Below are 27,500 nucleotides of genomic sequence, written 5' to 3'. Positions count from 1 at the left end.
AAAGCCTTGTGAGTGGATTTGGTAGACGGAAACTGAAAGAAGCCCTTCGTATATATGTATATATATATATATATGTATGTGTGTGTGTATATGTTTGTGTGTCTGTGTTTGTCCCCTCAACATCGCTTGACAACCGATGCTGGTGAGTTTACGTCCCCGTAACTTAGCGGTTCGGCAGAAGAAAACTGATAGAATAAGTACTAGGCTTACAAAGAATAAGTTCTGGGTTCGATTTGCTCGACTAAAGGCAGTGCTCCAGTATGGCCGCAGTCAAATGACTGAAACAAGTAAAAGAGTATATGCCGAGCGCCTTAATATGCACACCTATTTTTTTTTAACATTTGGAATGCATTGTTGAATTTCTCACAGATCAATACATTTGTCAATTGCATAGAGATGTTTGACGAAATGGTCTAATTATGTAATAAGATGATGTAATACATTATTGAACAAATAATTAACTGTTCTACAGAAACTTTTGTAATATGCGAACAATATCTCAATTCATATTCTTTTATCACACACAAACATACACACATATATGCACTACAGCAGTCACTTGCAAGAGAGTATGACATGGCACCATGGACATACTTTCACCAGTAGTTTTGGGTGCCCACGCAGTCACAAGCAGGCCCTCACACTCTCACTTCTCCCATGCGTTACTCATCAGAACATCCATGATGTTTCAGTTAGAAAGAGAGAGAAAAAGAGAGAGGACTGTACCAGAATCAGGTTCTTATTACATGGTACTTATTACATATGTTTTAACTGAATGTACTAGAGCAATGTGAAACATAGTGCCTTGCTCTATAAAGACACAACTTTGACCAGGATTCGAAACCAGAATCTTATGATTGTGAATCCAATACTAGGCCGTGCTTCTTCAGTATATACGTTTGTGAGTTATAAATGGAGGCATGTTTAGCAACTCTAGTCCCATTGAAACGACTAAGCATTTCATAGTACTGACTGCTTACGTACGCATGCACGCACACTCACACACATTCAGAATTAAATTAGAGATTCGGTAACAAAGTCTTAAATTACATAATCTTTACACGTGTTCCACTAATGTATGTGATGCGGTAATTGTTGCAAAGACGGTTGCATAATCACCCTATAATATTAGATCATCAGAAGAAAGCATTAATTTACACCACTGTTGATCACCGACGGCAGTTGGTAGACAGATACAAGCTGAGAGCAACTTTTACAGCCGTCTTTGTAATAATTACAGCATAGTATACTATGGTAGTATAGGCAAGTGAAATACGTATAAATATGTAATTTATGATGCTATATTAAAAAAATTGTTACCGTATCTCGAGTTTTGTTCAGAATCTGAACTATATACTCTGTAATCTATGCAAATGTATATAACAGCAAACGAAAATCGGCGGACAAATTGTTTAATATTTCATTAAAAGTTGGGCATACATGGATTTACATGGAGTTCTAAGCAAAGGTTATCTGTTAAACTATCTTATTCGAAGTAGCGACTTTTTCACACACACACACACACACACACATGCACGTAGGTTTGTGTGTATACATATGTTTCAGAATATAAAGATATTGAGCTAGAATACATAAAGTCACAAGTTTATTTTATGTACTGTGATTTTATTCATTCAGTTTCATTGTCAGCGGTGATGATGTTGATGATGTAGTCATTGTCGTCATCGTCGATGTCCTACTTGACCCCCACGAAAGATCTGTACCTGAATAAATGGGGTTATTTACTCAACAACAAGGAAACAAGAGGTAATTCTGAAACCAAAATGAATGGCATCAAAACAAAGAGCAAAGCTGTAACTACGAGTTCGTAGAGTACTTTAGATTACAAACCAACGAGTGATTCTTACGTGCTCACTATACCTGCTAGAAATATCAACCTAAATTCTATTGTCTTACGTCTGAAGTGCACACCAGTTAATATATCTTTAGAACTTGGAGTCCTCACGAGTGGAATGCCTTATAAGTTTATTCGGTCTGGGATTAAACACTAATAACAATGGCAAAGATATGAATGGCAATGACATCGCCAAGAATAACTAAAGTTTTCACCGATTTTCTTCTTTTATTATGGTTGGGTCGGGTTTAGTTTAATTGTGACTTCAGCCCTCGTTTTAATGACGATTAAATTTGTATGGCTCGCACTAGGAATGATATGAAACTGTCTTTATTGCTCTGGAAAAAAAAATCGAGTTAACGTTGAACTCCTCACACTACTTCCCTCCCACTACATGAACAAATAAACATTTGAATGGATATATTCTGCATATTGTTATTTGTTTTACATTTAGGTATTTAAACATGCGTTCACATGAATACATAAAAATTTAAGTGGGGATGGGAAACATTTAAAACATGTGCATAATAGTGCAATATATATATGTTTTGACAAGCATATGAATCTATAAAATATGTTTTCATATATAATGATTATAATAAATAATCATTACCTACAGAAGCAGTATCAAAACCAAAAGTTAATCTTTATATCCAACTCAACGTGGATGTTTTGTTAGAATGCCGAATATCACGTTCTAATAATGATTTTAAATGTAAAGCATCAAGAACCATGTATATGAATGATTTAACTGTGTATCTCGCAGTGAATATAACTGTAAATAATAGTTTACGCCATACTGGGTTAAAACCTCTTGGCTGGAAAAAAGACGGACTGCTACCTGCAGGGCTCGAACTAGACATCTTCTGTAACTACGAAACATGTACCATCAACTGCAGCAAAGAAATCTTCTGTCTTTCTTCCATTAACGTATGTTTTAATCTCACAAACAACAAAGTAAGTTTGTTTACATTTAGACTACAAATGTAGAAGCCTTGAGAAATACGTAAGTTATTTAACACAGTATCTCGAAGCATATGATACTGTTATAAATGATTATTAACTAAATACATTACAGCCTTTTATTTATAGCTTTATTTACTGCGAAATACACTATTAGATATAGCATGGTTATATATATGTAATACATTCAGAGTATTCGTTTTGCCCCAATACATACCTCGCTCTCGCAAATGCCTGGGGTTCGTGTCCGGACCTTCGAGCTGTTAAAACACGGTTTCCGCTGGTCGGTTCAATTTCAGTGCTACAAAAAAGTTTCCAGAGCAAAAGAATGTATGCTTTAATAAATAGAGAAAACAAGAAATGGAAATAGATATTAGGTTTACACACACACACACACACACCACACACACACACAAATGTATATGCGAGCGAGTAGACAAAAGAAAGAAAAGGGCACTCAACACATTTAGGAGTTACATGTATTATTTAAAACAGTTTGATTCAGCACCATGTAACTTAACAGTTCGGCAAAAAAGACCGATAGAATAAGTACTAAGCTTACAAAAAATATGTCCTGGGGTCGAATTGTTCGACTAAAGGTGGTGCTCCTGCATGGCCACAGTCAAATGACTGAAACAAATAAACGAATAAAAGAAATATACATACATATATACATAATACATACATACATGTATACATACATACAAACAATTTTTTCTTTTTATTCATTTCAGTCATTGGACTGCACCATGCTAGGGTATCATCTTGAAGGGTTTAGTCGGACGAATGCATCCTACTCATTATTTTTTCTCAAACCAAGTAATTATTCTATCGGTCTCTTATTCCGAACTGCTGAGTTATAGAGAGGTAGACATACCGGCACCGGTTGTCAAGGGGTGGTGGGGGACAAACATATATTCATGATCGAAATACGAGAGTAGAAAAAACAGTCAACAACTGATGATGGGTCATTCTTTGTGTTGTTTGTCTTGTTTTCCATTTGTGTCTTTCGTTGTTCGAAAAAATAGTTCATATTCCATGCACTACTCCGTATTTTTTGTTGTACACATTTCGTGACGTCCTGTGCCCATATATGCATATATATGTATAAATATAAGTATGTACAAATACGTATGTATATTATATATATATATATATATATATATATATATAATATATATATATATATATCACGTGATCACGTGACCGACCAGACCATCAGATGTTTTACACATCGCTGGTCACAATGCGTTCGCATTGTTTTAGCCTTCGAATGACGCCACCCCGCTGGCTAAGCGAGCAGGCCAACAGAAGAAAGAGAGAGAGAGAAAGAGAGGTGAAAGAGTACAGTAGGGATCACCACCCCCTGCCGGAGCCTCGTGGAGCTTTTAGGTGTTTTCGCTCAATAAACACTCACAACACCCGGTCTGGGAATCGAAACCGCCATCCTACGACCGCGAGTCCGCTGCCCTAACCACTAGGCCATTGCGCCTCCACACACACACACACACACACACACACCACACACACACACACACACATATATATATTATTTATATGATATATATATATATATATATATATATATAGGTAGTGCTCCAGCATGGTCACAGTCAAATGATTGAAACAAGTAAAAGAATAAAAGAATAATATACATACATATATATATATATATATTTACATGCACACACACAACGGGCTTCTTTCAGTTTCCGTCTACCGTATACGCTCAAAAGGCTTTGGCCGGCCTGGGGCTTTAGTAAAAAACTCTTGCCCAAGGTACCACGCTGTGGGACTGAAACTGGAACCATGCGGTTGAGAAGTAAACTTCTTACCACTCACAAACGCACTGATTGATACACAGCCAGAGAAACAAATACGCACAAGCAGCCACATAAATACAGACTCTAATGAACGCACACATAATATAATTTCCGTAGCTAGAAATCTAACCTATTTAAATATTTCGCTTCACGGAAATATGGATAATCTGGATTTAAATATCTTACGATCAAATATCATAAACAACAGTTTAATCGATTATATTCAGTTAATATCTGATACACTTTGTCAGTATTGATTTGTATCGGCTTTTACAACCCTTTGGACTATTTACCGGTATTTAAAAAGTAATTAAATTTTTTAGAAAGAAGTGTTTAAAATTTCACAGCTTTGCAATCATAAAACTATATAAAATAGATGCAGATTGCTGTCTAATATTAGCAGACATATTGCCTTGGTTATTCTTGCTATGTTATAAATGTGAGCCGAGAGGCTGGGCTGATTACAGCTTGAACGTTTTTGATCATAGTACTTATTGAGTAGTGAGGTATTTTTTAAATATATTTTTTTGATATATTTTGCTGGCTTAATCGAAGGATAAAAGGGAGTGAAGATGGTCTTTTGAGAGACCCACTAAGACTGGTGTGTAAAAGAAGCTAGGCACCAGATTCGACTCAGCTGGAGGCTTCCAAACTCCATGTGGTGATGTTAAACAGGACGATAGAGAAAATCTGTAGCAAGGTTTGAAACTGAATCGACGAACTGCAAAGTTAAAATCACAGCTTAGTAACCCATTTTTCATGTAAGCAATCAAACATCACAAGAAACATCACAAGAAGTATCTTTCTAGAAGCCTATAGAACGTCCCTGTACAAGACTTATAAATAGATATGTTTTTAGTACCAACTTTGCAGAGTCACAGACGATCGGGCGGAATGCGTCTCCACTCTCGCTAGGCCATGTTTCATTTAATACGTCTCATTTCTTACTTCACTGTATAGCAGCCCGCTGCTCAGCTCCACATACTCTTTTTCTGCTTTCAATAGTCGTTATCGCGGCTCTTACTCAACCTTGATATGCTGTTATAGTTGGCTGATATGAACTCAACGTGTATAATTTCTTCTGTCTTGGCAGCTTAATTACAGAGCCTTTTTAAATCAACTATTTGTAAGAGCTACAGAATTGTTCTTTCCACTGTGTAAACTTTGCTATGGCAATTTCTAATTCATGACCAACTTGAAAATCACTTGTGCGGTAAAACAGAATTCTGTTGATTGTTCACGAGCATTGTGCATTCAAACACAGCCTAATCTCAACTTGACTACTAGCATCTCATATCTTTCTTTCTTTGTCTCTTCTGACAACCAGCCACAACGACTACACTGCGTGACAAATTTATGTGCTAACCACATACTAACTATAATACAAGATATATGCTACATAATAAACTATAATATTGGCTAAAGAAAAGGCAAAGTTCGTCCGACTGATTCTACGCAGTTTTCATTTATGTAATTTCTCGCACAGGCAAGTTGGTAGACCTGATGAGCCATGCAGTTGGATCGAACCTGAAGCCACAAGACTGCGAAGCGAACTTTTTAACCATACCCTCACCCTTTGTTGTTAATTAGGTTATCTTTTTTTTTTTAACAATTCATTAACCCCATGTTTAGAAATGAAATATTACAATATTTACATCTACACCATATTTTGATCAGTTTGCTCTCCAGTCACCTTCAGATGTTTTACTTCTGGATGTGTGCATAATACAAGACTGGATTCAGCCTAGAAGTCTTTGCATCATTTATTAACGTTATCTCTACAGATATTCTATAGAAATTATAAGCAGCATTGATTTTTGTTACGATGTTTTGTATCCGAAACGTCAGATATAAACAAACAATAAGATCGAAGATGAAAAAGGAGTAATGGACGTATTTGCCATATTTTGGGGGGTTTTGCCTCTTCATCAGCACCTATCTTAATCATCCACAAACATATTGTTTAAACAGCCACTAAATACAGCGGTGTAATGCTATTGGATATATAGAGTTTACTTCTAAACTGTGGAGGCGCAATGGCCCAGTGGTAGGGCGGCGGACTCGCGGTTTCGATTCCCAGACAGGGCAGTGTGAGTGTTTATTGAGCGAAAACATCTAAAGCTCCACGATGCTCTGGCAGATGGTGAACCCTGCTGTACTCTTTCACCCCAACTTTCTCTCACTCTTTCTTCCAGTTTCTGTTGTACCTGTATTTCAAAGGGTCAGCCTTGTCACACTCTGTGTCACGCTGAATCTCCCCGGGAACTACGTTAAGGGTACACGTGTCTGTGGAGTGCTCGGCCACTTGCACGTTAATAAATGAGCTGCGACGTCACTGGTGCCAAGCTGTATCGGCATTTGCCTTTCCCTTGGATAACATCGGTGGCGTGGAGAGGAGAGACTGGTATGCGTGGGCGACTGCTGGTCTTCCATAAACAACCTTGCCCAGACTTGTGCCTCGGAGGGTAACTTTCTAGGTGCAATCCCATGGTCATTCATGACCGAAGGGGTCACAAAAAAAACAACTTCTAAACTGAAGGCAATTACGCTCTTACCTGCAAAGCCACCAACACACATATCTATATTTTGAATCCAGTGTGGTACTGTCGCCAGTATGTTTTGCCATCAATGTTGTGGTGGTTGCTTGTTGGTGTGTGTTGCATTGTTGATGACCATTGTCGTGTGGTCTAGCTGGCTGCGTGTATAATAAACAAAGCTTCTCATAAACTTTTAACATGCTTATCACTGGACATAATTCACTGTTGGCTGTCACAAAAGAAATATGCTGGTAATATAGCTGCCAACTGGGAGGAGAGAACCACGCTGCTTTGTAAAAGGCTAGCTGTGACACGCCGTGAATAAGTGCCTGAAGTCGTTTTTTGCTCGAGATGGTCTGTCAGCGTGCCAGAGGTGGTCTGGGTGTAGCAGTCTGCCTCTGTGAGTGTCCAAGGTGGTCTACATGAAAGTTCAAGGTGGTCTACATTGTGAGTCATTTTAATCACAGAAAGTCTTTGAGGGCCGCTTGTATACTGACTGAAGTGAAAGCATTTTGCTTTTTCATGCTATTATTACAATAATGAATGAATGATCGTTGATTCAACATCAAATATTATCGTTGCAAAAACAGTAGCATTTTTCTTTTTTACTTTTCATTGCAATCTCTAATTTTTGAGAAAATTTTTAAATGTTTGTTTAAATATACCTATTTCAAGAAAGTATCAAGTAGGCCGCAAGATAAAAGTCTCAGGTTGGCTAGCCCTGGTCTACATGAATGTTCAAGGCAGTCTGGCTGAGTTGGGTGCCAAATGGTTTTTATAGGGTGGAAAGTGGTCGAACTTTAGATCATCCTGAGAGCCATATTACGCCACTATTTCACACGAATTGACCAATTTATAGATCAATCGTGTGAAACTGCGGTAGCTCGCGATCCCCTAGCTGGAGATCTTGTGGATAGAGTTCGAATACCTACAGTACTACTTTTAGACAAAAAAAAAATTATAGTTCAATCCAGAGGTTCTTAACTCTTTTGTGATTCCAGAGCCGAAAACACTGCCCAGCATGTGCCCATATTTATTTCTCCAAAATGTCAAAATCGTCATCACGAAACAGTTCTATTACGTAAAATATCAACCGAATGCCCCAGTCTAACAATAAAATGTCCATCTCAAAATCTGTTCGCAATAGAGAATTTTTTATGCTTGAATAATTGAGTATTTCATCCCGATATTTCACATACAAGAAAGCATGGCAACAAGTTAAATCATGTACATCGGTGGGGTACAATAAAACAAATTCCTATCTGTTCTCAACACAGAACCTTCGAAATCATCGGTGATTCAATGCACGTATTTGAATAAAGTGGACCGTTTACGCAACTATCCTCATTACTTATTTACTTTGTCAATGTTTTTGATATAAAAGCTTGGCGATGTAGATCTGTGAGGAAGACGTGTAAAGCATTCTTCTTGGTTAGAAATATGAAGCCAGATGTTTTCACAATTATGACAGAAGTCCGTGCATATAGACCAAATCTCTTGTTAACTCATGGTGATCAATGAAAATTTGGATTAACTTGATCGGCTTTTGTTGCTGCATGGTGTCAATTGCTGAGTAAGTACTCTCCCTTAATGTTCTTCTCAAGCAGACGCCATATAGAACAGTCCTTTGAATTTTCATAGGATTCATCAACTGGATGCTGATTTCTCATTGGTCATTTTATTGCCCTTGGACTTGACCTCGTAAGTGAAAATTATTAACGAAAAATACGCAGACAAAATGGCGTTCTTATTGTTATCGTGTTGTTTACTTGCAGATCAGTCCTGACTGTACAGACTTATGTTTAGATGCATTCAAGACAACCTTTTTTTCTTAGCGTATCTTGAACTACATTTCTAATACGCCTTTCTTTTGCATGAGTTATGATGTGATTTGATAATCTCGTTGTCATTTATAGTAAGAACAAACAGACGTGCAGAAGCTCCCATGTTGTCTAATATAACTAGAATATAAGGTATATCTGGTTACTTAGTGGACTGGTTGTTGTTGATGCTTAGCACCAGGTTAAACCTTATCAAGTAACCGTGTGATCACAGATATTTTAGTCGTAAACTTAACACTTTTTTTAGATATAGCGTATTGGAACTTAAAAAGCCAATGCACCCTTTTTAAAGTCTTTTTAAGATGTGATTAAAGAGAGTTGGCTGCTATTCCTAGCAGGAAGGACGACTACTTACAGATACCTAGTATAACATATAAGCTATTTTGTATATTTGTGGCCATCATTTTTTAAGACTGCAATGTGTTGAGGGAGATTAGGTTGCTATTTTTTGCGAGTCGCCACGTATATCTTCCTTACCTATACTGTTAGGCGTTTGCTTAACGGTTTAGCGATATTTCTCGTTATTTCTATCTCTGGTAAGAGAGGATTAGTTTTCCGTTAATTTTATTTGGAATTCTTTTTTATCTTATTCTCTCACAATGTTAAAATTCAATTTTCAGGAAGTTGAGTATTCTGAAAAATCGTTGAAACCACACACACATGCACATGACTATTCTTATTCTCAGAATATTTAACGTGAATGGCGCCATCATGTAGAAAGCATGTGCTGGGCGAGAGCAGCTCGTCTTCATATTTCCGATTCCCTGTTGCAGCTATTAGTTACACTTCGCTGAACCCACCACACAAGAAAACTGTCTTATTTCCTTGTGGAGGGGACTATTCGAGGATACTCCAGGCTTGGTGATTGTAGGGATTGACGTTGTAGGTTGTGGTAATCCAACGGTCTTGTTTCACGTTTCTCTTCGTCTTTTCAAACATATTCCTTATATCAGTATGATATTTAAAAAACAAAACCCAACAAAAAACAAAGGCAATCCTATTGACAATTTTTCCTCTTCACCATCAATACCGGTAAACTTTGGTGCAACATTAATCCTGCATGTCACTTCATACTAATACAACAAATCGTCCATCTTATTTCTCCTAGAGACGCAAATCTTTTACACCTCCACTCTCAAACCCGTCTCTTTTGTCTAAGTTACACTCTATGATTCAGATTTCTTTCTTTTTTTTTTAAATGGGGGTACCTTTTCTTTCTATATCGCTCATCACTCCCGTCTAGATATCAGCAACAAACACTTCCAGTTCATCTGATGTTTATACTTTTCTCTGGTCTCGTCCATCCACCAGTAGATGTTTGCTGTCTATTGATAACATATATGTGATCTGGATTCATATTTAGTTTTAACATTCAAAATTTATAATTTGAAAGCAAGTAGTTGTTTAGGTTTACTCACCAAGTGATGACGACACTACGTCCATCATCTGACGTTTCTGACGGAACACGCTGCATTTTCCCAGCGTGCATTGCGGCATGAACGTTTGTGTGATGAACCACTCTCATGCCCTGAGATGACAGAAACATGTGAATAAAGAAAAGAAAAGAGAAAATTAAAATTGTATTTAATTCAACATTGCAAGGGAAATGCAATACATTAATAGAAAAAAAAGTACTCATCTGGAAAATAACATCTTAGTAGAGAAGTAGATACGATATAAAAAAAAGAGATGTGTAGGTGTAAAGAACAGCTATTCGTAAACGAAGTAGTTAGTGAAGATGTTAAGAAACAAAAGTCAAAGTAATGTATTGACTGATTACACAAAAGATTTCGTTAACATTTCGCAATCGTGAACTTTAGTATCACTGTACATTAACAATACTGTAATGAGAGTTCCTTAATACTAAAACAGAATGTAAATCAGAGAATAGGTTAACTCTCAGTGTATCAAATCGGAAAATTATTTTCGATATCCGGTTGAATACATTTCAGCTCCTAGTTTCTTGGCAGCCTTGAAAAAAATGCAAAAAAAAAAAAAAAAAAAATCCCATACCACACCAATTGCTTTTAACTCTAAAAGCTAATGCATATGTGTAAAATATATATTATTTTGGAAATAAATTTGCAAGATCGAATTTGTTCCGACGCCACAAAGAAAAGTGGGTTTTAACACTTGGTGGGATTGACCTTCATTGCATAAAGAATAAGTTGTTTCAAGGCTACAAATAAGGTTAAGCTTATTTGCAACAACACAGTTCATATTTTGTAGTTTACACTACCCGGTTGGATAAAAAATCCCATAACAACTCTGGTGGGTTTTAAATCAGAATGAAGAATCGGTTTTGTTATATTTCGCATATCTTATGTAACTTTTATTAGTCTTAGTTTTAAATACAATAGGAGTAATGTGCTACGTCAAGTCATCAAGGCTGACATTGGCTAAACAATAATACAGATCTCATATCTTCTCTAATCAAGGAACTTGATCTACAACAAGGTAATAAACTTTTCTTTGTTCCTTCTTAATCAAAGGGGTATGTCTGAAGTTAAATTTCACGTCTTGCACCCAGCACACAGCTTTGAAAGCATTATCAATTGGTACTTGTTGACTTAGACCACCACAAAACTTTCTCTGGACTCTTAGTTTTGGCTTTACTTTAAAAATAGCCGATATATTGATGAAAGTAAAGTTTCATGAAAGCTGTGTTTCAGCCAGTTTCACTTACACTCTCGTTTTATGAACATCAAGCAATTTTATTTTTATCAATAAGAAAATCATGAAGATGGCTGGCATTACAGAGCATCGTATTAAATCTATGAAGCTGCTTTACTTGCTCATTCTTGATTCTCGTATTCAAATCTTATTGAGCTCAACTTTAGTTGATATCACTTCCGAGTCAATAAAATAAATAACAATGATCTACTGTGGTCGATCCAATTAACTATAATCTTTTGCCTACGAATTCGAATCTAACTTTGTGTGGAAAAAAATTAATATTTTGTTAATCAAAAGGTAAGCCATCTCGATTTACCTTTGATTTCTATTATATACTAGTTCTTTAACGTTTCTAAAGTGCCTTGGGAAAGTATGAACGACATGATATTCAAAATGCCACAAAATCTGGCATTATTTATAATCTAAAAGAAATCAATAAAATAATAAATCCAGTGGTCATCCAAGTTATGTCAGCATCAGCGTAGTGATAGCTAAGAGAGAAGACACGAGTATAACAGGGGTGAAAAATATGCGTTTAAAGTGTGTGTATTTGTGGTGTGTGTGAAGTAGATGAAAGTAAGTCGGTTATTGATGCCAACAGGGACTGTAAGTTTAAGAAATGGGTTTACTGTTGTTCATGATAAAGACAGGAAACGGAAATACCATAGTGTTATCTAAATCCCACAAATAATGAGATGTAGATGTGAGTAATTCGAGGAATTGATTTAATGGATTATAGGCCTGGGTGATTTGGTGTTGTAGTGTTGGACCACTAACAAATTTTCCCAACACTTTTGGAGGTGTATATAAAGGTGTGTGGGTAATGTTCTATATATATATATATATATATATATATATATATATATATATATATATATATATATATATATATATATATATATATATATATATATATATATATATATATATATATATAAATAGGTGTTGCAGTGAGAGCAAGAGTAGACAAAGGATATAGGTAGTCTGACATGAAAGAATTGTAAAACAAAAGGTCGCCCTGATTGCGGCCAAATCTGAGTGAAGGGAATGGGGGTCCAGAAAACGTGGGAAGTAGCAGGGTTTGTTTGGAGGAGACAAAAGTGTCGTAAGATAGAGTACAATAGAAGTCCGTCAGCAACAACAACAACAATAACGGTTTCTAATTTTGTCACAAGGCCGGCAGTTTCGAGGTAGGGGGATGAATCGAATACATTGACCCCAGTACTCAATTGGTGCTTATTTTATCGACCGAGAAAGTCGACGTCGGCGGAATTTGAACTTAGAACGTAAAGATGGAGGAAATGCCGCTAAGCATTTTGTTCGACATGTTAACGATTCTGCCAGGACACCACCTTAATATTATTAGTATTATTAATAATAATAATAATAATAATAATGGTTTCAAATTTTTACCACCATGGCAGCAAGTTTGGGGGAGGAGATGAGTCAATTACATCAATCCTAGTATTCAGTTAGTACTTATTTTATCAACTCTGAAAGGATGAAAGATAAAGTCGATCTTGACGGAATTTGAACCCAGAAGTAGCGACGGGCGAAATACCGCCAAGCATTTTTTGTCTGGCGCGCTAACGATTCTGCCAGCTCGCCGCCTTAATAATGATAATAGTAGTAGTAGTAGTAGTAGTAGTAATAATAATAATAATAATAATTTCATTTATTTGCCACAAGGGCCAAGAATGAAGGGGAAATACAAAGACAGACATAAAGTGTGGAGGTTTACATATAATGAAATGATAAAATAAAAGAAAGTTAGTATACAAGGTATATACTGACGATGAAGGGACATAGCATACAAAAGATTTAAAAAATGATGAAGACGATGATGAAATTGTGCTTAAAATAGCAAAGGCATAAATGTACACGAGTGGAATATATTTTTTATTCCACATGCATATTTTACAACTACAATCTATCTCTGCCTCCTTACGAAATTACTCATATAAAATTTAGAGAGAAAATAGCCCAGATCTAAATGTAACGTTGGACTCCAACAGAGTAGTTAATTTAAGATGATGCATTCTCGAAAGGAAGAAAACAAAAACATTGAGAAGAAAGATGCGCCAAGAAAACACAAGCAACGAATACAAAACAGGAAAAAATATTGGGAACATAAACCATAGTGATAGGGCAAGCAAATAACGAAAACACTGCAAAGTCAAATTTTTACAACACTTGCAGAAAAGGGACCAGCAAAAACCGAACCTGAATAACAAAACTGATATTTGAATAAAAGGGAGTATGAAGAAATTTGAAGAAAATGAAATTCTAAAGGTGGAAATCATGCATATAGTGATATAAATGCGAAAATAATTGAAGAATTGCAATAGTAAATGCTTCAACGAAAGTACCCCCCAAAGATAAAACTCAACGGTAAAATAACAAGAATAAAAATACCCGCAAACCTAGTCATCACTGATTCAATTAAAACAGATATAAATCTCAATATCACTTTAGTAAATGAAATAATGCACGCAGTGACTACACTAGTTAAAAAAAGTGAATACTCCCTCAGATCAACTCATAAAGAAATATCAAACTACAAACAAGCAACATGGAAAACAAGCATGCAGAAAAAGAAAGAAAATAAGAGAGAAATTACTCTTAATCCTTAATGAAATAATGAAACCATCAGCGTGATAAGAATGACATCAAGTTTTAACACAAGGCCAGCATTTTAGGTGAAGATTCCCCAGTGTTCAACTGGTACTTATTTTGTCGACCTCGGAAAGATGAGAAGCTAAGTTAGTTTTGACGGGATCTAAACCCAGAACCTAAAAACCCCAAAAGAAATGTTATAAAGTATTTTGCTTGGCGTGCTAACGATTCTGTCAACTCACCGCCTCAATAATAATAATAATAATAATAATAATAATAATAATAATAATAATTTCATTTATTTGCCACAAGGGCCAAGAATGAAGGGGAAATACAAAGACAGACATAAAGTGTGGAGGTTTACATATAATGAAATGATAAAATAAAAGAAAGTTAGTATACAAGGTATATACTGACGATGAAGGGACATAGCATACAAAAGATTTAAAAAATGATGAAGACGATGATGAAATTGTGCTTAAAATAGCAAAGGCATAAATGTACACGAGTGGAATATATTTTTTATTCCACATGCATATTTTACAACTACAATCTATCTCTGCCTCCTTACGAAATTACTCATATAAAATTTAGAGAGAAAATAGCCCAGATCTAAATGTAACGTTGGACTCCAACAGAGTAGTTAATTTAAGATGATGCATTCTCGAAAGGAAGAAAACAAAAACATTGAGAAGAAAGATGCGCCAAGAAAACACAAGCAACGAATACAAAACAGGAAAAAATATTGGGAACATAAACCATAGTGATAGGGCAAGCAAATAACGAAAACACTGCAAAGTCAAATTTTTACAACACTTGCAGAAAAGGGACCAGCAAAAACCGAACCTGAATAACAAAACTGATATTTGAATAAAAGGGAGTATGAAGAAATTTGAAGAAAATGAAATTCTAAAGGTGGAAATCATGCATATAGTGATATAAATGCGAAAATAATTGAAGAATTGCAATAGTAAATGCTTCAACGAAAGTACCCCCCAAAGATAAAACTCAACGGTAAAATAACAAGAATAAAAATACCCGCAAACCTAGTCATCACTGATTCAATTAAAACAGATATAAATCTCAATATCACTTTAGTAAATGAAATAATGCACGCAGTGACTACACTAGTTAAAAAAAGTGAATACTCCCTCAGATCAACTCATAAAGAAATATCAAACTACAAACAAGCAACATGGAAAACAAGCATGCAGAAAAAGAAAGAAAATAAGAGAGAAATTACTCTTAATCCTTAATGAAATAATGAAACCATCAGCGTGATAAGAATGACATCAAGTTTTAACACAAGGCCAGCATTTTAGGTGAAGATTCCCCAGTGTTCAACTGGTACTTATTTTGTCGACCTCGGAAAGATGAGAAGCTAAGTTAGTTTTGACGGGATCTAAACCCAGAACCTAAAAACCCCAAAAGAAATGTTATAAAGTATTTTGCTTGGCGTGCTAACGATTCTGTCAACTCACCGCCTCAATAATAATAATAATAATAATAATAATAATAATAATAATAATAAAGACTTGTAAGCACGTGGAACTTCGTTATGCAACCATAATATACTATGAAGTATGTTTTTTGAGTCAACACCACGTCCTACTGCGTGGTGTTGACTGACAGTTTGGAGGAGGGGGGACATTCACTTACATTGACCCCATTACTCAACCGGTTCTTTATTTATCCACCCGGAAAGAATGAAAGGCAAAGTCGACCTCGGTGGAATTTAAACTCAGAACGTAGTTACGCGCGAAATACCACTAATAAATAGCTGGGGATGAATGATAGGACGTCGAACCAAATGAAACAGGAATAACATATTGAATGACAATGTGGATAGAGTGTAACAAAGTACAACATTAGAAGAGAAACAAACCAATCCATTAACATAATTGAATCCAAAACCAAATTAACAAACCAAGTATAGTGATGTGGTATAGACACCCAGTGAATGCAATCATTATGTATTTTTATTTCATGTCTTGTTTGTCTCTTGTCTTGATTATATATAAAAAATATTTACACGAAGAAAAAGCATCGAGTGTATATAATAAATAAGAACGGAACATATATAACAAAGCAAAGTTAATCAACTTAAAACAAAACTAACATTACATCTAAATGCTATATATCAACCATGACCAACGCACAGACTCGCATCTGTCAGCTCCAACTTTATGATGAATGTAATAACGTTAGTTGAATGTGTTGAATGCTCCGAAGCGCAAGTAATTCGAGCGGTCATCAGAACAATCGAAATGCTTAAGCACACAAAAGTAATGGATCAAATAACAATATGTGGTAGGTTCACACCTATGTTACGCAGTCATAAAACATTTAAGTCATACTAACACAACGAAAGAAACTTGTGTAATTTAGAGAAGGGAAAAATGAATGTGTAAAACAAACAGGAGATCTTTTCAATTCTGAAGCCAGGACCACAGATCTTTCTACTTAACTAAATATTCTGAAACTTCGTATGCTGATAGAGTCTAGCAAAACAAGACACAGGTTGGAACTAGTTTATTTGAGAAAAATCTATTTTATGACTTTAATCGTAGATTAAAACTGCGAATTTTAACCAATCAGATTGTTTGTTTTCATGTGTAAAACTTGACTGCATTCTATTAGTGTGACGTAGAAAGCGCTTTTGTGACGTACTAACGTTCGGAAAACTGTAAACAAACACAGAACGTAACGGCAGACGAAATACGGCTACGCATTTCGCCCGGCGTGCTAACGTTTCTGCCAGCTCTTTGCTTTTTTAATATTAAATTTCTTGCCTTTTGCACAAATAAATACAATAAATGAAATGAAACGCATTAGCTTAGAAACGAAATCTTGTTAGAAGCCTCGTCACTGAGATGCCACTTCTTAATAGCAAACGAAAGCAAGTACTAACAGAATGGAAACATTTTCAATTTAATATATGTGGCTTATTAACTAGTTTTAAATATTGTTATTAGAAGGTGGCTGACTATAGGATCCTGGAAACATGAGTACGTTAAATAATTAGAAGGAGATTTCACGGATACATGCGCTTTGTTTACATTTAAGATGTTTAATACGTCACCAAATTGGTGGTCGAGACGGAGTAAATAAAATAAAGCCGAATGACGGAATATCATTGGTTAAAATTCTAATTATTAAACAACGTTAAACTTAGAAGTTACAATTCCGTTTTCATTCTGGTTTACAATTAAGTTTACTTTTGACACATTCTACCAGTATACGAAGTTTCAAATTGTTTGGTTCAGTAGGAAAAATTTGAAAAAACTGGCTTCAGAATTGAAAAGATCCCAAACGGGTTAAAGAAAGAACGCAAATTTTGGCACAAGACTAGTAATTCTGAGGAGAGGAGCAAGTCGATTACATCGACTCCGCCCCCAGTGTTTGACTGGTACTTACTTTATTGACTTCGAATACATGAAAGGCAAAGTCGATCTCAGCGGCTTTTGAAATCAGAACATGAAGAGCCACAAGAAATGCGCTAAGTACTTTGTCTGGCCCAGTAACGATTCTGCCAGCTTACCGCCCTAAACAGATTAAACAATGAACGCAAATTGATAACGAAGTAACATAAAGGTTCCAGAAAACGGAAACCACAGGTAAGAAAGTCTAAGCTTCCATGAACGTGTAGAGATATGAAGTCCAACCGCGAAATTATCAGATTATGATCCTGAGTAAGGGTGTTGTATAAAAGACCCTAAAAATCGAACCATGAGTATGAATAGCATCTACGTGAACAGAATCTGGAATGTCTTTGAGATTCGCACCCTCTTTCCCTTGTTAAGCAGTGTGGAGCTTAAATCGTAGCAGGGTGTTGTTAACACTCAAGCATAACAGATCTCGGCTCTCATCCAACAAATGAAGAAAAGTACCTTATGCTGCAGCGGACGCGTGTCTGTGATCTTTCACTTTTCAGATAACAAATGGCCGAGCAAATGTTGTTAAGTCAATTCCCACATACTATTCTGATAACCAGTGAGGATTCGATACTTTATGAAAATAAAATCTGTTGTTAAACGTTTGCGAGTTTGCTTTGTTGTAATATAAGCAGCCAACCTGATTTTAAATTCAATTAATGATAAAACATAAATCTTTCTCACAACTCGACCCCGCAAAAATGGCAACTCAACAAAGTCCTACGGTGACAAACCTCGCGGCATACCAATAAATGCTTTGCAACAGAAATCATCACACGCATAATATTCGAATCAATGGTGTAGAAAAATATAACAGTAGAAATGCAACGGAAAATACAATGGAAATAGCATAATAGAACCCACTACACAAAGACAGATGTCATCATAACAAAATAGAACATTCACTAAGTTAAGATAACAAAAACCTAAACTGAATATAATGACTAAGAAAAACTAGAAGTAAACAACTATATCCAACCCCAACAATATAGTTATATTCCCTACCCATACATAATATTTAGAATAAAACACTCTCACACATAACAAACTAAGTAAAGTCAACAATGTAGAAAAACTAATGGAATCATTAATGGGAATAAAAGTGACTGTGACGAAATCATTAAATATAAACCAACAACCACACCTGTCGAGGCTACATACATACATACATACATGCATGCATGCATGTGTGTGTGTGTGTGTGTGTGTGTGTGGAGGCGCAATGGCCCAGTGGTCAGGGAAGTGGACTCGCGGTCGTAGGATCGCGGTTTCGATTCCCAGACCGAGCGTTGTGAGTGTTTATTGAGCGAAAACACCTAAAGCTCCACGAGGTTCCGGCAGGGTGTGGTGGCGATCCCCACTGTACTCTTTCGCCGCAACTTCTCTCACTCTTTCTTCTGTTGGCCTGGTCGGTCACGTGATGTATATATATATATATTATATATATATATATATTATATATATATATATATATATATTACTCATACGCACAAAAGTACGAATTACTAATTATAAAATGTTTAGATAAAAACAAAACTAAAAAACATAGTTAACAAAAATCAAAGTACACCTGAGGAAAACACAAGCAGAAGAAGATCGTTATGGTCAATAAAAGTTAACATCCAGCCCAAAAATGGCTCAACAGCTGTAGACCAAAGACAAAAATCGAAGCTCTGGTTTCCGAAGCACAAATTCAATGTTTAGACATTAAAAAAATGATTACCATTGCAAAATAATAAAAGAGGGTTAACGTCAGCTGTAGGCTATAGGATGAATATGCAGACAATGAAGAGAAAACAGCGTTGCAGCTGCTCTGCTATCACAAAGACAATATGTCGACAGATATAATCGAGTAAGTAGCTACTGCCATTGGATAAATACGCAGACATTTTAAACAACACTGAAAACAAATGTTATAAGCATATGACAAATCCAATTGCGAGACAACCATTTCAAGTACAGTATTCTGAGTGTGTCTGTCCAGACAGACTACAAGATCAAAGTGAATCTTTCAGTCATAATAGAAAACAGAAAAGAAGCTTATTTGATCAACAAATAGTCAGAAAGAAAGTTAAAAATCGGTTTTTTTTTCGTTTTCTTCCAACAACAAATTGTAATCTAAAAATTTCGTTAAATTTTAATCTGAAATTTCATAGCATTCCGTTACATTGGTTTATTGTCACCATTTGCTTTTTTTTTTAATGTAATCATTGTTTTCTTTTATTGACAGTCCATGTGTTTTCGTTTCATTTCGGCTGTTATTTCTAGTGGCAGGTCGAAAGCAAGATCTGTGAGTATGGTAAGATTATTATTACTCAAGACTAGACAAAATGCATAGCGGCATTTCGTCATTCTTTACGTTTTTAGTTCAAATTCCGCCGAGGTCAACTTTGCTTTTCATCCTTTCGGGGTCGATAAAAATACGTAACAATCGAGTACGGGGGTCGATGTGATCGACTGTCCCCCTTCCCGAAAATTGCTGTCTTTGTGCCTATAATAGAAAGGATTATTATTATTATTATTATTATTATTATTATTATTATTATTATTATTATTATTATTATTATTATTATTATTATTATTATTGTTGTTGTTATCATTATTATTCAACATTGTGTGCTAGGAAAATCGTTAGCGCGTCCCGGGTTATATGTTTAGCGGTATTTCGCGGCGAGCTGGCAGAATCGTTAGCACACCGGGCGCAATGCTTAGCGGTATCTCGTCTGCGTTACGTTATGAGTTCAAATTCCGCCGAGGTCGACTTTCCCTTTCATCCTTTCGGGGTCGATAAATTAAGTACCAGTTACGCACTGGGGTCGATGTAATCGACTTAATGCCTATGTCTGTCCTTCTTTGTCCCCCCTGTGTTTAGCCCCTTGTGGGTAATAAAGAAATAGGTATTTCGCCCGTCTTTACGTTCCGAGTTCAAATTCCGCCGAGGTCGACTTTGCCTTTCATCCTTTCGGGAGTCGATGTAATCGAATTATCCCCTTTCCCGAAATTGCTGACCTTGTGCCAAAATTTGAAATCAATATTAGCGGCGGGTTGGCAAAATCGTTAGCAAGCCGGGCAAAATGCTTAGTGGCATTTCGTCCGTCTTCACACTCTGAGTTCAAATTCCACCGAGGTCGACTTTGCCTTTCATCTTTCCTGGGTCGATGAAACAACAAATACCAGTTAAATACTGGGGTAGGGATGTAATCGACTTATCCCCTCCCCTGAAATTGTTGACCTTGTACCAAAATTTGAAATCATTATTATTATTATTATTATTATTATTATTATTATTATTATTATTATTCAAGACAGTGAGATGGCAGAATCGGTGGAACGACAGGCAAAATGCTTAGCGGCATTTCGTCCGTCTTTACGTTTTGAGTTCAAATTCTATCGAGATCGACCTTGCCTTTTACCCTTTCGGGGTCGATAAAATAAGTACCAGTTGATTACTGGTTCGATGTTATTGATTTAACCGTTCACCCTATGAACTTGCTGGACTTGTGTCAAAATTTGAAACGAATATTATTATTATTATTATTATTATTATTATTATTATTATTATTATTATTATTATTTTTATTATTATTCTAATTCATGTCATCTTTGTTTTCTTTCATTAAATTCATTAAAAAAGAGACTTTTGCTTTTGTTTATTGTGTTTTCGTTCATTAATTAAAAAAAAAAGACTGCCCGCCTCCTTTTTGTTTGCTTTCATTAAATTCTTTATTTTTAAAAAAATCTTATTCAATTATTACGCTTTCCTTTCTTCATTTTCAACGATACTTTGTTGTTGCCATGGCAGCAAACAATTTCGATTTCCACTTGTGATGACACCGGACTCATTTCATTGGCTAAAAATATGTAAATTTTAAATGTTTCTATCTTGTTTATTATTTATTTTTCTTAAAAAAAAAAAAAATGATTGAAATATTCGTCATGAGCATGCAAAACTACATCTGTGTGGAAAATTTGAAAACAATCCATTGAGAATTGAAAATTTTCAAGTGGTTGGAAGAAAACGAAAAAGATTCGAGAATGATACTAATAATAATTAGTGCTCCGAGTATGATTTTAAAAAATAACAGTGAAAATAGTAAAGAAATAACTAGACCTCAACAACTTTCATACAATGATTCAACGAGGGAAAACGCAGTCAGTTGATTTGTTAAAAATTCCACCAAATACTCTAATCCTACCCTTACGTTATCAAATATATCATGCACAGCATATGCATCTATTATATAAAATCCGTTCTGTCTGTGTGTGTGTGTGTGTGTGTGTCTTCTAGGATCTCGGGCATCCTCCGTCCGATTGCGCTCAAATTTGATATGTAGATACCGATGGTATCAGGGCGTGCATAAGTCTTGAAAAAATTACAAAAATCGATTCCAGGTGAGAATGCGATCGATAAAGCCGTGGGAACGTGCATTTGTAAAATCCTTTTTCTTGGAATAGGAAAAAAGTCTATCTTTATTTCTTCTTTTGCTGGTGTCTCAAATTTAGGTTAAATCAGTGTTTCTCAAAGGGGAGGCCTGTGGGATGGTCGGACAAGTTGTTTTGAGAAAATTTGGTTTAAATGTTTGACAACTCAGCACCTTCCATTGGAGCCGGGGGGGGGGGGGCGTTTTGCTCGTTACATATAATTTAATTTTTTCTTTGGTGTTGGTATTGGACATATGAAGCAAAAGCAATCGGTACAGTAATAAACGCAAAATGTTAATAATTTCTGGGGTACGACCAGCAAGAGTTCGCCTTGCATTGAAAAGAACAAACTTATCACAAGGTTTCCAGGAACGATTTTTTGTCAAAGTTACTCAAGCAGGTTAAGTTGTTTCCTCTGTCTGTCTGTCTGTCTGTCTGTCTGTCTGTCTGTCTGTCTGTCTGTCTGTCCGTCCGTCCGTCCGTCCGTCTGTCTGTCTCTCTCTCTCTCCTCGAAGCCTTTGAAATGAAGTGTATATTTATTTGGAAAACATTCATAAACATAGAAACGATCGCCATCGAAACAATGAAAAAATACATAATTAGGCGCAGGCATGGCTGTGAAGTAAGAAGCTTGCGTCCCGACCACACGGTTTCGGGTTCAGACCTATTGCATGTCACATTGAGGAAGTAAATTTTACTCTAACCCCAAGGTGACCGAATCCTTGCGAGTGGATTTGGTCGACGGAAACTTTGTAGAAGCCCGCCGTATATGTATATTTGCTTGTGTGTTTTTGTGTTTGTCCTCCAACACTACTTGACAACTGGTGATGGTTTATGTTTCCGTAACATAGCAGTTCGGCAAAAAGAACCGAGAGAATAAATATCAGGCTTAAAAATAAGTACTGGGGCCGATTTGTTCGATAAAACCCCTCAAGGCGGTCCCCAGCATTGTTTGCAGTTCAATGACTGAAATAAGTAAAAAACAAAATATATAGTTTGAGTGATAAACGCCACTCCCAGAAATATACAGATTTAGATAACCTTACATATACTATATAATGAACACATATATAAATAGCTCTTCATACGCATACAAAAATATGAAAGAAATATATACCGTAAATCCTCGAGTATAATCCGCATTTCCCCCCCAAAATTTAAAGTTCAAAATCCCTAGTGCGTACTATATACGAGGTTAAAACTGAAAATTATTTTCTAAGCAATATCCGAGTCTCTATTTGCTGTCCAGCAATGTTTATTCAGATGCATTTTATGATGTCGGGGGCGAAAATACCTTAAGCTAAGCCTGAAAGCAATGAAGTCATAAAAGAATCATCCATAACTTGCAGTAAGCAACATTTATTAAACGTTATTACTGTTATTACTGACTCACGTTAGAGAAAAGGTGCGTATTATACACAAGGTTTAGGTTTTTCAGAGGTACCGCCCCCTAAAAATCCCAAGGGTGGACTATACTCGAGGATTTACGGTATGTTAAAAATTTTGAAACAAGCACCTATGAGTGACCGTCGAAACTCAAACATTTAAAACATTTTAAAACCTTTCCCTTCGTATCCTTTCTCCCTAGGTCTGTTTTTCTGTCTGTGTTTTATTTATGGTCACTTGCTTAAATGTGTTATTACCATACATATATTTCCTGTATATTCACATATGCGTATGACCAGTTGTTCATATGTGTTTTACATGCACCTGAGTGTGTGGGCGGTTTTTTTGACTTTTTTGACTTTTTATTAAAATTTTATGTATTGATTCAGTCTTTCCTTGTTTGTTTTGCAAAATAGTGGTTTTGTCTCTAATAATATTATATATATATATATATATATATATATATATAAATGCTTTACACTTTTACTTGTTTCAGTCATTTGACGGTGGCCGGCCATGCTGGAGCACCGCCGTTAGTCGAGCAAATCGACCCCAAGACTTATTCTTTGTAAGCCTAGTACTTATTCTATCGGTCTCTTTTGTCGAACCGCTAAGTTATGGGGACGTAAACACACCAGCATCGGTTGTCAAGCGATGTTGGGGGGTCAAACACAGACACACAAACATATACACACACATGTGTATGACGTCGCGTATTGTCCTTACCTTCGGAACGCGGAGCAGATGAAACAGGGGACAACTGATGAAGGGAATGCTCTTTATGTTGCATGTCTCATTTCTCTGTTTTTTCGTTGTTCGAAAAAAGTTCGTTTTCTGTTTTTGCCTTTGTGTTTTCGTTTCTCATTGTGTCTATGTTTTTTATGTCCTGTACCCATATATTCATGTATATATATATATATATAATATATATATATATATATATATATATTATATATATATATATAATATATATATATGTAGGTATGTACATATATGTATATATGCATATATTTTTATATATATATATATATATATATATATATATACGAGGGACGTTCAATAAGTAATGCCCCTGACCCTCTTGAAGTTGTTTGATCTAGCTGAAATTTTGCATGTGGAATTATTTATATCTCTATAGATTAAGTGGCAAATTACACCTCTGAAATAATTGTGGTTTCTGATTTACAGGTGTTTGAACTGAGTCAAGTGTAAAATGGAGCCTGTTGAGTGTCGAGCAGTGATCCGGTTTTTGTACTTGAAAGGACGCACACCACGGGAGACTTTTGATGAAATGAAAGTAACTTATGGTGATGATGCCCCATCATATGACCTTGTAAAACGCTGGCATCGTGAATTCAAACATGGTCGAAACTCTGTGGAAACAGCTCCTAGATCTGGTCTTCTCATTCGGCCATTGATGAGGCATCTGTCCGTCAAGTTGAGGCTGCCATTTTGGAAAATCGACGCATAACTATTCGCCAAATAGCCCATGAGGTCAAGATTAGTACCGGGTCCGTGGAAACTATCATTCATGACCATTTGCATATGCAGAAGGTGTCTGCCAGATGGATTCCCAGGTTGCTCACACCTTTCCAGAAGCAAGAACGCGTCGAGTGCTCGAAGATGAATTTGGAGATGTGCCAAGAAGATGAGTCAAAATTTTTCAAAAGACTGATTACACAGGATGAAACCTGGGTCCATCACTATGATCCAGAGACCAAAGCACAGTCAATGCAGGGGAAGCACCGTGACTCACCTCCTCCAAAGAAGGCAAGGGTGCAGCCCTCCGCTAGCAAGGTCATGCTCACAGTCTTCTGGGACCAGGACGGAGTAGTGATGACCACAATTACAGTAGGGTACCACAATTACAGGAGCCTATTATGCTTCACTTTTGAGGAAATTAAGAGAAGCTATCAAAACCAAGAGGCGGGGCAAGATCAGCAAAGGCATCTTCTTCCTGCAGGACAACGCTCCGGTCCACAACTCGCGTGTCACCAGATCAGAAGCACAGGCGTGCGGCTATGAACTCCTCCCCTATCCCCCCTACTTTCCTGACCTTGCACCCTCTGATTTTCACCCCTTCCCAGCCATTAAGTTGTTTTTGAAAGCAAAGCGTTTCCCAGATGATGCAGCCTTGATTTCTGAAGTCACGTCGTGGTTGGAGGACTAAGCTGGGGTCTTCTACAAAAACGGTCTCCAGAGCTGCATCAAACAATGGGAGAAATGCGTAACTCTGGGTGGTTCCTATGTAGAAAAAGACTAATAGCTGTGACAAGTTTCGTTGCTCTACTGCTATGGGAAGTGGATCAGGGGCATTACTTATTGAACACCCCTCGTATATATATATATACATACATACATACATACATACATACATACATATATATTTATATCTATACATGTGTAAATATATTCATATATATGTGTATATATGTATATTTATATATACTGTATGCGTAATGAATAAAAATTGTACAATAAAAGACAAAAACAATCATAATTTAAACAGGTAAAGCCTGCCATTCTAGTTCTCTTTCATTATGTCAATGAGTCTAGTTACTATTTCAGAGGACTCCGACCTCCATTTCAGTTACATCTTCATCCTGGGGAGTGTGCCTCTTCTCACTCTAACTTTTAGTCTTTTGTTGTTTGTTCATCTTTTGAAAAGTCTTTTGCCGTTTCTTGCTTTCTGCACCTTCTCTGATAATTTCGAAATCTTCTTTGGTTCCATCATGAGACGTTGGGGTAGCACTGCTAATTAGGTAAAGGTAACGGTGTTTGATCGCTGGTTTCCGGAAGAAGTTTCTTATTCAGGTATTGTGCATTGTTTCACATTCAAACGAAGTTGTTACACTGTAAAATAGCTGGAATGTTTTCATTTGGCAAAACGAGTGTATACATATTTGCTGTTATTATTCACATTTCCACTCAAGTTAGTTGAACTTGTTGTCAAAATATTAGTGTTCCGTTTTTATGATCAGCATATTTTACAGTACACTAAATTCCTGATATTTTTGTTTTTATTTGTAAAATACGGTACTTTCTTCATTTTGAATTTTCTTTTGAAATGCATAACTCAGAACTTTCCAAACCATTTTCCTTCTTTATGTGGGTTACCTGAAGGAAGTTGATCGTCGTCCAAAGATAAATATCACAGGCCTTATATTTCCCTTTGTCAACCATAAAATCCAAGTTTCATGAATTGATCTCAATACGAGTAATTTTAATAGACGTTCTATTTCATTTGGTTGACCCTTTTGCTTCGAGAAACGGCTTGGAAACATCTGACGCTGTCAGCAGCAAACAACATCAACAATAATAATTGCCATCTATGTATCATACTTAATGTATTCACATTGTCAATCGGCCAGTTACTACAGGACAGCATTTGTCCTGAGACAGCATCTCTTACTGACTTGCTGTATTAAAGCACAAATATCAGAAAAGGCGAAAATTCGTCCCTTTCGCTCTGAATGTGAGTCTATGCATCTCTTTAATTTATTAGATTAATATTTCCCGAAGTAACATAAATATTTATAAGATATTTAAAAATAACAATGTTAAATATGTTTTACCTTGAACACATATTTCCGACACGGAATTAGCAAACATCAATAATAAAAATCTGAAAGCACATAACTACATCATTCTCTTCGTATGTGTTGCTGTATCTTGCGTATTTTGTCTTTTTTCCAAAGTCGATAGTCTTATATACGAGAGGATTTACAACTGGTAATCCTGTCTCTCAACATTATATCAGTTTAACTGCGAATCCTTTTAAGTTAAGATTCAGTTAACATTGATATTCATTCAGAAAAAACCCAAAGATCGCTTGGTACAAGTTTGCTAAAGCATATATTTCTTGTTTTAACAAAGCTATCAGACAACAAGATAATATGAAGATATCGCAGATTCCAAAGCTTGCAAACAAATGGTTGTATTCGGAA

The 27,500-nt window shown here is 36.1% G+C and overlaps 1 protein-coding gene across 6 annotated transcripts in view; it reads right to left on the bottom strand.

Annotated features, from left to right (window-relative positions):
- LOC115218094 (sodium/calcium exchanger 2-like) overlaps nt 1-27,500 on the bottom strand; it is a 327,718-nt gene that overhangs the window by 125,126 nt on the left and 175,092 nt on the right. For all 6 annotated transcript variants that reach the window (XM_036507833.1, XM_036507834.1, XM_036507836.1 and 3 more), the window contains exons 4-5: nt 10,438-10,547; nt 3,036-3,119 (exon numbers count right to left, since the gene is read on the bottom strand). In XM_036507833.1, the coding sequence (XP_036363726.1) occupies nt 3,036-3,119; nt 10,438-10,547 (194 nt within the window). The remainder of the gene's footprint in view (nt 1-3,035; nt 3,120-10,437; nt 10,548-27,500) is intronic.

The sequence above is a fragment of the Octopus sinensis genome, linkage group LG12 (genome assembly GCF_006345805.1).
Source record: "Octopus sinensis linkage group LG12, ASM634580v1, whole genome shotgun sequence".
Lineage (NCBI taxonomy): Eukaryota > Metazoa > Mollusca > Cephalopoda > Octopoda > Octopodidae > Octopus > Octopus sinensis.
Note: the sequence above shows the minus strand (reverse complement) of the source record. Positions and strands in the feature narration are given on the sequence as shown.